The sequence below is a fragment of the Mus pahari genome, chromosome 22 (genome assembly GCF_900095145.1).
Source record: "Mus pahari chromosome 22, PAHARI_EIJ_v1.1, whole genome shotgun sequence".
Taxonomy (NCBI): domain Eukaryota; kingdom Metazoa; phylum Chordata; class Mammalia; order Rodentia; family Muridae; genus Mus; species Mus pahari.
The window spans coordinates 23560037-23572160 of record NC_034611.1 but is presented as its reverse complement, the minus strand read 5'-3'; the positions used below and the strand labels follow the sequence as shown (position 1 = coordinate 23572160).

General features: G+C 37.7%; 1 protein-coding gene across 1 annotated transcript in view; it reads left to right on the top strand.

The window, feature by feature from the left end:
- Lrrc69 (leucine rich repeat containing 69) overlaps nucleotides 1-12124 on the top strand; it is a 104516-nt gene that overhangs the window by 29352 nt on the left and 63040 nt on the right. The window contains exon 5 of the mRNA XM_029533433.1: nucleotides 67-138. Coding sequence (XP_029389293.1) covers nucleotides 67-138 — 72 coding nt within the window. The remainder of the gene's footprint in view (nucleotides 1-66; nucleotides 139-12124) is intronic.

The window sequence follows — 12124 nt, the reverse complement described above, 5'->3', positions numbered from 1 at the left end:
TCTCTCTCTCTCTCTCTCTCTCTCTCTCTCTCTCTCTCTCTCTCTCTCTCTCGTCTTCTGACACAGGAAATTTGTCATCTTGAAAAACTAAGAGTCCTGGACGTAGCTGGAAATGTAATCCAGATATTTCCACCAGGCGTAAGTACTGTCAGTTGTTACCGTAGTTAAAAATCATTCTGCTGATACTGTTGGGAATAGAAAATACAAGCAACCAGCCAAAGCTGTAGTGATTGGAGCCTCGATTTGTACAGGGACTCAAAGGCTTGCTTTGTTCTAGCATCTCAAATCCCATTCGTTTGCATCCTTTTCCTTCTGTTCTGTGCCTGCCGAATGGGTTTGAATCAAATGAACTCTGGTTGTTATCATAAATATTTAATCTATCAGTTATGATTAAATTTTTTGGTTATTACACACTGCTTTTGGTCACCTCTGACTTGTTTGAAAAGACAACTTTCTTGGGCTCAAGACTTTATCCCATCTAGTGAATCCAGACATGACCCTTTTGTTCATTGTTTTCAATCCATTAGCTCTGAAGACACACTTTCTTTCCCATTTGGAAGTGAATTTTGACTTTGTTTATTTTTAAATAACAGAGGCAGTTCATTTTGGCAACTTGTAACTTTGGGGAAAGTAATAGCTGTTCTTCATATTGCATTTTTATATCCAAGTGAGCATGCTGGAACATAACATTCAAGTAAATAATTACCAGTCCATTTATCTAGCAAGTATTCCTTAAATACCTGTGGATCCATTAATTTTATTCTTACTAATTGATTCAAATTGTAGTTTTTGGACATTTTCATCTTATTTTATAATTAAATTATATAATTTTAATACCAGAAAGGGTGAAAATGTGAAATATTGGGTTCAAAATATGCTTTATGAAAATATATGCAATATTACAATCACGGTAAAATAAACATCATAAAAGGTTTTTTTTTTTTTTTTTTTTTTGGTATTTTCAGACAAAGTTTTGTTTCTTTTTATAGTATCCCTGGCTATCCTGGACTTGCTTTATAGACCAACCTGGCCTTGAACTCACAGAGATCTACCTGCTTCTGCCTCTTGAGTTCTGAGATTAAAGGCATGTGCCATCATACTCAAAAAGCTTTATCTTTTAAGAGGACATTCTTTTTTTTTATTTATAATTTTAATTTATTACTACTTGCCTTATGAACAAAAAAGGACAATGTATTAGTTTGGGATATATATATATATATATATATATATATATATATATATATATTTTTTTTTTTTTCCTCAGATTCTGGAGCACGTAATTTAAAATTTATTTTTTTAACATTTTTTATTATTATTATTTTCTCTATTTACATTTCAGATGCTATCCTGAAAGTTCCCTATACCCCACCCCTGCCCCTGCTCCCCTACCCACCCACCCACCCACTCCCACTACTTGGCCCTGGCCTTCCCCTGTGCTGGGTCATATAAAGTTTACAAGATTAAGAGGACATTCTTGACACCAAGTACTTTGATATAGTCCATCACTACCACCTATCACCAGAACTTATTTTGTTATCTTACCAACTGAAACGGTATCATTTGACACATTCCATTGGATAAATTTCCAGTTTGCTTGTTAGCACCTATCCCAGAATTTTAAGATAAGGTATTTCTCCTGTTTTTTTTGTTTTGTTTTGTTTTGTTTTTTTTTAAATATTTATTTATTATATGTAAGTACACTGTTGCTGTCTTCAGACACTCCAGAAGAGGGCGCCAGATTTCATTACAGATGGTTGTGAGCCACCATGTGGTTGCTGGGATTTGAACTCAGGACCTTTGGAAGAGCAGTCAGTGCTCTTAACCACTGAGCCATCTCTCCAGCCCGTTTTTTTTTGTTTTTTTTTTGTTTGTTTGTTTTTGTTTTTTGACACTACTGTTCTATGTTCTGTCTTTATGTACTTGATTCCTTGGTGCACACCACGGAAGACATTCGCTGGCATTTGTCCTTTTGTGATGGGCTTATTTTATTTAGCACAATGTCACTCAAGTTCATCCTTGCTATCAAGAGTTGGCTTTTTCTTCTTTGTCCTAGGCTGAATCCTAGTCACGCATACAACACACATGTGCACCTTTTGCTTCTCCATTGTTCTGTGGATCGACACTTGCGGTGTCTCAGTGTTTTGCTTACTGTGAGCTATGCTGCTGCAAACTTTGTTGTACAAGTTTGAGTTTTCACTTCCAATTTCTCTAGATATAGCCTCGGAAGTAGAATTACAGAAAAAATTTGATAGTAATTTCCTATTTTACTTTCTTCTCTTGATGTCTTTTATCTTAGTCTTTTATCTTCTTGATCATACTGTCTGAAAGAAGCATCTTAAGGGAGGGCTGGTTGTGACTCACAGTTCAAGGGCTGAGTTTATTGTGGTGCGGAAGCTAAGGGCAGGTGAAACAACTGGTCGTATTTGTCCATATTGAATGCTAGGGCTCTCTTATGATGTGGGATCCAGCACATGGAATGGTTCTGCCCACATTCAGAATGGGTGTTCTCACTTCTCTTAACTAAATGTAAATAATTCCCCACAAAAATGTCCATGGGCTAGCCAGTCTAAGTAATCCCAATGGACGTGCCTCAAAGCTTGCCTTCTAGGGGATTTTAAAAGCCTAGCAAACTGGCAATAAATATTAACCATCACACATTTAATATTTTAAAGGATTTTCTATACTGTTAACAATTTTATAGTTCAAATTATAGGAAAGAATAGATGTTTTCAGAGAAGACTAGGTAAAGCGTCCATGATTTTATTCATACTGTGGGTTTGATTTAAATCTGTCACAGTGTGACAAAACCTTAATTTCCAGAACATCCTTCCAATGTCACCTGTACCATGATACCATGGGAGCATAGACCATGAAAGGAATGATCCTTTTCAAGTCTATGTTGATGTTCGAACTTTACTATCCAACATATCTTGAATTTCATCTTAATATTATTTATTAAATAAAACCCCTAAATAATGTTATCTAACTCTACTTAGCACTCATCTTGGTATTGGCAATAATTCAGTTTTCTCTAAAAAGTAGTTCTATATCAACAGTTATGTTTAAATACCCCTGCTTCCAATAATTTTAGTATGCCTCTGACATTATCTATGCCAGGTTCATGTTCAGAAAATTCTGTAAACCTTATGTCATAAGCTAGTATACAAAATCATCTGAGATTTGTTTCCCAATTTTTTTACCTCTGAATTTTAAAAATGATTTTCCTTTCTGAAACAGTAATGACATTTTGCAAATTATTGGTGTGAAATCCATTTTCCACAGTTGAGAGATGGGCCAAACTGACAAAACACATGGCAAATGCAGAGATGAGCTGTTGGCTCTGTTGTATATATAGGTCTTCTATATAAGTATGTAAGTGGTATAGAGTTCAGTTTCATAGTAATGGATGTGAACATCAATGAAGACCACAGACTTTAACAATGAAGGACACAGACTTTAACAATGAAGGACACAGACTTTAGCAAGTAGGACACAGACTTTAGCAATGAAGTCACAGGCTTTAACAATGAAGACACAGACTTTAACAATGAAGGACACAGACTTTAGCAATGAAGACCACAGACTTTAATAATGAAGACCACAGACTTTAACAATGAAGACCACAGACTTTAACAATGAAGGACACAAACTTTATTTGGAGTCATATATCTATTAGTTTAAATTTCTAAGTTCTCATTTACTAAACTATGATTTCAGACAAGTCAAGGTGCCACTCGAAACCACCAAACTCACGAGCACATTAAATTTGTAAATGATTATAAAACATTTTACAGAGATTGTCCAAAAGAATGGAAATTACTTAGCTAATGAATGAATTATCTGTGAACTGTTTGGTAACGCACAGTCACAGCACTTGTAGTGACTGTTCACTATCTATGGGTGGCAATAGGAAACGTCGACTTTCTGAAGGATGTGTTTTACAACCCATTCTTACTACAGAGCGTTGAAAGCCATGAAAACTAAAGGAGCGAAGGGGAAGCTGTGGTCTTGTGAAGCCCACTCTGATCTCCAGCACTGAGGTTACATTCTGAAGAATAGATTTAATAGTCTATTTTACTGCCAGGCTTTCGAGACAGGGTTTCTCTGTGCAATAGCCCTGGCTGTCCTAGAACTCACAGAGCTCCACCTGCTTCTGCCTCCTGAGGGCTGGGGTTAAAGGCATGTACCATCATTGCTCTGCCATTGCTGTTCTCTTAAAAATGATTTTTATTTGAGTTTTATGGTCTAAAATTTGGTGTGAAACTTAGAAAATGTTATTTTGCAATAATATATAATTTTTATTAAGGTAGCTTTTAAATATTTGAGGCTGATTTGTCAAGGTTTATTTATTTTATGTATATGAGTGTTTTGACCGTGTGACTCTTTCTGGACCCTTGTGCATATCTGGTGTTTGCAGAGGTCAGAGGAGAGCATTGGATTCCTCTAGAATTACAGTTATGAACATCTGTGAGCAGCCACGTGGGTGCTGGGAATTGATTCTGGGTCCTCTGGAAGAACAAGTGCTTTTGACTGCTGAGCCATCTTTCCAGTCCCTGCTACCTGCAAAGCTGATGTTTTAAATCAGGAGTTATTATACAAATAATGTATGTTAACTGGAAACCTGATTCCAAGTGTGTGTCACCATAACTTGCTTAACATTTTTCCAGTTATAAGAAATTGGGCCTGAGGCTCTAGTACAGCTGGTGAAGTTCTTGTTTAGCGTGCATAAAGACCTGTTGGATCACCAGCACTTCCTAAACCTGGTGTGGAAGCACAGGCCTGCCAGGCTCATGGAGCTAGGATAATCAAACCTTTGAGATGGGACTTTGGCCAGCCTGGGATCTTGTAAAACTAAAACCAAGAGTAAAGTAATAAAAGAAGGAAACATGCATTGTATAAAAGGTATATCCATATATATATAATGAAAACAGATGCCATGAATTTGAAAGAGAGCAACAGGGTTATATGGGTGGGTGTGGAGGAGGGACAGGGAAGGAGAAAGTGATGCAATCATATTATAATATGTAATATATGTTATATATAATGAAACATAATTTTATAATATAATAGAAATATTTTGAAAGTGTGTATAAGATTGTAAACTACAAAGTATGAGGTGCCTTTAAGTTTATTTTTCAGAGACAATATGTTATTCTTCTCTCAGTATTTAATTTTTACATATTCACTTTAGAATAAAATTGAAATTATACTTCATAAAAGAATCTTTTTCACTTAACATTATATATTGAATACTCTCCTTCAAGCAATATATTTCAGATATTTGGTTTTTAATAACTGGACCTTTTAAAAATCATGATTACTTTTTTATACTTTCATTTATCGGGATAGATTGGAATGAGCAGGCCTTTGAGGAAATAGGTTATCAGAAATTGGCATCTTTTATTTTAAACTTTCTTTGACAAAGTGAGATTTCTAAAATGTAACCCATGATCCACAGTGAGGGGCAGTATGTGGAACAGTGGCAGTTATGGTAATGGCTGGTTTAGTAGTTTAAATCTGTTTTTTTTTTTCCTCTTAGAAAGATACAAGTCCTTGGACTTTTGTCTCCCCTTATTCACAATGACTTCATCCTAGCTAATTATATCTTCATAATTCTGCTACATGTTGTTTTTGCTTGGATGGAACTCTTCAACCCACTACACTTTGCTAAAGTGTAAAACTTAGTTTGGCTCTGCAACAGATTTAACTGTAATGTGTGAAGAGAGTCCAGTTCAGCTATCATTTATTGAATGTCTCCTCTGGCCACTCCCTCTCAAGTGTTGCTCTTGAATACTGGAGGAATTCTGACCATCAGATGGGTTCCCCGCACTCATGTTAAGCAGCTCTGATGTCACCAATCCCTCAGTCACACGTGTACATCCTTGCACATGTACACGTAATTAAAATCTTTTTTTGAATTGAGCAAACCAACTAATTGGTTATTTTATTTAGTGTTTGTGTGTGAACCATCGCACATGTATGATGAAGACCACAGGACAACTTTTGGGAGTTGATTCTCTCAGCTATGTGGATTTCTGGGATCTAACTTGGATTATCTGGCTTGGCAACCAAGTGTGTTACTCACCGAGCAGTATTGCTGGTCTTCTCAAAATAAAATTTAAAATGGATTTCCTACCATCATAATATCCTAGTGAGACAAATGAACAGTGCTGGATATTGCTTGTGTGGAATTTGAATGTCAAGTCTTGGAGAGCTCATAAAAAGCAAGAAAAACAGACATTAAGAAAAATAGGAACATTGAAAAAGTAGACATTAGCTTGTAAAGAGAAGGGGCCAGGTAGGTAGTAATTCATTCTGTCCCCAAAATACGAAGGGGAAAAGTGATCAGATGCACTTACAATTTTGAGAATGGGGAAGGAAAAAAATAGTGCCATGACTTGCTACTAAGAACTTTGGATAAGCTATCCGTGGGGTTTGTGACAGTCAAGTACTAACAATATCTTTTTCCATATTTAAAATAAAAATAGAAAACTCACTCCCTAAAGCAATAGTGGTTAAATCCTTTCAACAGGGAGAAAGGTGAATTCCTTAGATTTTTAGTCCCTTTGAAATAATTTTAAAAGATCTGTGCATCTTTGGGTAAAGAAAAGCTTCCTTCACTAGTTCTTCTTTACCCCAACTTCAGTTATTTGAAAAAGAAGTTGTCTTAACTGAAGTGACAAAAACATCTTTTGAAACAGGATTTCTTTGTGTAACAGCTCTGGCAATTCTGGAGATGGAGCTGTAGACCAGGCTGGTCTTGAACTCACAGAGATCCACCTGCCTCTGGCTGCTGAGGGGTAGGATTAAAGGCATGGGCTACCATGCCTGGCTGACAAAAAATTGTAATGACTATCACCAGGAAGCATCATGAGGTCTGAAATTTAGAGCAAAACCTCATCTTTGTTGTAGAACCAGCAGCAAGCTTTGCACTTTTCAGTAACACTCTTGTCAGACTCTTATTGGCAATCTTTCTACTCACCTGCAATATCATGACATTTTAGATCTAGAAATAGCACAGGCAGTTATTTCTTTGCATCAGTTCTTTATAGTTGTTCAGTAATTTACAAGTTTTTGAAGCAATGTTTCATGTAGTAAAATCTGTTTGATGTTGCACAGTCCCCCGGAGAAGCAGACCGAAGCTCAAACCTACTTAGGGCTAAATGTATTGAGACATCAGAGAAGTAATTAACTAGTAGACATTGCCCTCCATCTTGAGTACACAGTAGAATCCTTTGGGTAGCTTGTTAAAACCCAGAATGCTGGGCTTCACTCCCAGAGTTTCTGAGTCAGAGGACTGCGGAGCCCAAGAATGTGTGTTTCTATTAAGTTCTCAGGTGTTGCTGATGCGGCAAGTGTGGCGATCATACTTGGAGAACCACAGACCTGAATTACAGAGCAATGGGGATCTAGACCTGGCACTGAAGACTTTGCCAAAAGCCCAGGCTCCATCCATCTTAGTACAGAGCCTCTGAAAAAATATCTGTTCTTTGTCTTAGCAGTGATAAGTAGGGGGTGTCACTGGTATGTTACAGACTAGGAGGTCAGACTCTGAGAATGTCACTGGGTCCTTGAGTCCTTGTGGAAGGAGCGCTGTTTGAACAATATAGTTCCTTTGTATGTGGAAACAGGGTTTCAGTAACACAGAGAGACACAGGGAATAGTGGGTTTTGGGAAGCTGAGATTGGCATGTTGGCCAGTAGAGTTAACCTTATTCCCTTCAGTTATGTACATTGCAAAGGTATGTGGTAATTCCATGCCACTGATAAAATGCATAGTTATTTATTATTATTTTTACTTAATTTAAAAATAGGCCAGAGATTTTAGTATGTGAATTGAACACTAAATTATTCTGGAGAATTTTTGGGATGGCCATATCTTTGCCATGTTATTTATTTATGAACTTAAGAGTTTTATCTTTAAAGAATTTCCCATTTACATTAACTGGATACAATTTGGATATGGATGATTTATCTTAAACATTTATATGGCTCCAGGTCACAATGTGACAACACGTGAGAGAGTGCTTTGCTAAGAGTACACCCTCAAGAAATGTGCATAAGACAATGGAGTCATAGCCAATAATACATTTTCCACAGTTGCTGCTTGCTTTCAATGTCAAATTTTTGATTTAATGTTCATTCACATCTAAAGCTTCCACAAACAGTCTGTGTCAGGGTTAAGAATGGTCAGCATTTGGTTTTTTTTAAAAGGTTTGAAGGCATGTATTTTAATATTTATGTGGGGTAGAGAGAGATAGAGACAAAGACAGAAGACAAAGATAGATACAGAAAGAAAGACAGATACACATATGCACATACATAATACATACACACACACAGAGAGACACAGACAGACAGAATGACACACACACACACACACAGACACACACACACACACACACACACACAGAGAGAGAGAGAGAGAGAGAGAGAGAGAGAGAGAGAGGAGAGAGCAAGAGCTGTAGGCTATAGCAGTGTTGTGAGACAGATGATGTGTGGACCATTCCTGGTGGCATGACTAATATCATTACAGTGCCTTTTCCATTTCATCCATGCTCCTTGCTTTTCTTCAAGAGTTCTTTCGAGTTATAAATCAAATTTGGGGGTGTCAAGAGAATTTCTTCTTTTACAGTATAAAAAAAACAAAGGACAGGAAAATAATCTATTTTTTTCAGAAACACAAATCCTGTGAGGAGTGAAGTTTGAATCCTCTCTTCCCAAACATAACTTTCCCCCCTAAATCGTTATTGGTGTTACATCCTTGGTCACCATTCTGTATTAAATGTAGTATGAATCTTTCCCCCTCTATCCATCGCTGGTATTAGTAACTCTTGTATTAAAATTTTCTTTGGAAGGTTCTTGGTATACAGTTGGTGGTCAGCAAAAATAGAAACAGTGAATAATTGAGATACTATCTATAAAACCTTTATTAGTGCACTGGCATATGCTACATAGTAAATGTTCTTTTTGTTTTGGGGTACTGGCTGGTTGACCCCAAGTTTTCATGCCTATCACAAGTATTCTTTCTTTAGGCTTGCTTTTAAGGATTGGTTTGATCTGTCTGTCACTTACACATCCTATGTGTTTGGAGACTTTCAGAAGCATATGATTATGTGCTGGGCTGTAGCTTGGTGACAGAATGCTTGCCTAGTAAATCCAAGGCCCTAGGTTCAATCCTCAGTAACACAGACCACAATAGAAACTTAACTGAGCCCAATTTGCGTTGATCAGGGCCTTCACTGATGTGTATCCAAGGCACTGTGTGATATGTACAACCTCAGCAGCACACACCACATCCTAGACTCCTTGATTGATGCCCGAACAATGAGTTTCTCCGAAGATACATTTGCATTCCTCAGATCAAATTCAGCTATGTAATAAAATGAAAGCAGTCAACTATGCCTCCAAAAGAGCCCCGGTTCTCAGGATCTGTAACTTTAGTGTTATCTGTTTTTGTAAGTCACTTTCCACTCTCTAGCAGATCACTGGGTTTCTAAATGAAGACTGTCTCTTAAAATAGAGCACTATGTCACTGAACTCTGTTCCTGAAGCCCTTCTCAGACTACTGGCAACTAGTTATCTTGATGTCATTTTCTGTTTTAAAAAGTGACTTCTCTATGCACGGCTAATGCTGGCTGCTTTTGATATGTTCTAGTCTGAGAAAAATCTTGCTGAGTTGTCCTGGACCCAGATTCTGGCTTGATTGGTAGTTGGTGTAGATGATATACTTTAATCTCCACCTGGTGCTTGTCTGATTTGCGAAGCCTAAATGTTTCATGAATGATTCCAATGTCTTTAGCCATTTTATACTTTTGTGCTTATACAAAGTAAAGAAATGTGTCTTATTAATTAGTGCATTTGTATATGTGTGCACACATGTGTGCATTTGTGTACCTGTGCATGGATGGGTGTGGAGGTCAGAGGTTGAAGTCCGATGTCTTTCTCTGTTATTCCAACCTTATGTATTGAGTCAAGTTGTTTCATTTGAACCAGGAGCTCACACAACATTTGGCTAGATTAGCCAGGCAGCATGCTCTGAAGAGCCCTGGTCTCCACCTTTTTCGTCCTGGGATGGCAGGTAGGTGGGCACCGGAGATCATACCTCTGCTTCTCTTTCTCATGCTACAAGCTCTTTACCTGCTGATCAATCTTCAACACCCACCATTTTATTTTATTTTTTATAGGATCCTTATTATTTCAACATGAGCTTACACACATTCCTTAGAGTAATGTCCACGTGGGAACAGTTATTAACAGCTATTCATGCATACACATGCACTTCTAGGAAGACCATTTAATTTTAGTTTATAGTTTCATAAGGAACTGTGACCTGGAATGCTTCGAGAATAGCGATGACATTACAAATATCACCATGTCCCTGATCAATCATGTCTAAGTATCTAGGAAACACAACTGAGTAGTGGGAAAGAGACTCATTCAGAGAGTGAAATTGCAGTGTTTACCTCATACCCAAATTACTATATGAAGCTTAAAAGCTTTTTCAGAAATGATTTTAAAAATACCCTCAGTACGAAAGAAAGATAAACAAGGAACATACAAAGATATAAAGTTGCAGGCAAGAATGCCTCTAACTATGTCCATGATATGATGGTTTGCTCTGGGCTGGGAAACACTCCATCCATGCACCTTGTCCTTTAACTATTCTGCCTCTCTGTTTCTGCAATCGTAATTTTTGGGATCCATGTGGTATTTGGTATCTATCATCCATCTGCCCATCCATCCATCCGTCTGCCCATCTGTCTGTCTGTACTGCCTGATTTTGTGTATCAACTTGACACTAGTTGGAGTTATCGAAGAGTAAGGAGTCTCCTTTGAGGAAATGCCTCCATGAGATCCAGCTGTAAGGCATTTTCTCAATTAGTGATCAAGGAGGATGGTCTAGCCCATAGTAGGAAGAGCCATCCCTGGGCTGGTAGTCCTGGGTTCTGTAAGAAAGCAAGCTGAGCATGACAGGTGAAGCAAGCCAGTAAGCAGCACCCCTCCATTAGCCCCTTCCTCCAAGTTCCTGACCTACATGAGTTCCAGTCCTTTGGTGATGAACAGCAATGTGGAAGTGTAAGCAAAATAATCCCTTTCCTCCCCAACTTGCTTCTTGGTCATGATGTTTTGTGCAGGAATACAAATTCTGACTAAGACGCACTCTATCTATTTTTGCCTCTCAAATAGTAAAGAAAGATATATCCTGGCCTTCAATCTCTTTAAATGCCTTTTGAAAACTTGACCTTGATTTGAAAATAATATATATTTTTTTCCAGTTGTCAGGGCTCCCTTCCATCGCTGAATTTATTAGGAGATACACATTTAAAACAACATTCTGTGAACTGTAACAGACATGGGACATGAGCCAATGCTTTCCTAATGCAAAGCCCTGGTGGGATCTGGTTTTATGTGAGTGATGTAAGCTTAGCTAACATGGGCTAGTGAACTCCAAAGCTGGACTGGATGCTTTCCCCGTCTCTGCTTTTATGACGCTGAGCTCATGTTCCTCTGTTTCTAGTGTGGGGGCGGGAGAAGAGGAGTGTGCTGAATTACATGCTATTGCTTCTATTACTATTCCAATTCTAAAATTTCATGAGATAGCCTTTTTGAGATGAAAGCATAGAGGAAATTCATAAAACATTACTCTGGAGACAATGATCATTTTGTTAAAACTCAGGTTTAAAATTTGAGTGCCCAATTAAGCTTGGTGGTATAGCTGTTTTTCTCTGCTTAGCTAAATTTAAGATCTGGTTTCTGACATTTTATGTATATATGTGATTTTATAGGAATTAAAGACAGGCCGGTGCTCAATGCCTATAAAATGGAAATCTGTGAAAGGATACTGTTCCATGGGACATGGTACTTGGAGCACCATGTTTATCTACCATTAGTTAAACAATTCAGAATATGGGTTTTCTCACTAGGTTATAATGACATGACTCAGGAGACTGAAAAGATGTCTCACTTGTCTCCAAAAATGGAGATTACAACATTTAAATAACTCATATCTTTTCATTGAGGGATGAGGGTAGAGTCATCTACTTAGAGAAACAGAGCTGCTGTTTCTCCTTCTCCTTCTCCTTTTCCTTCTCCTTCTCCTCCTCCTCCCCCTCCCCTCCCCT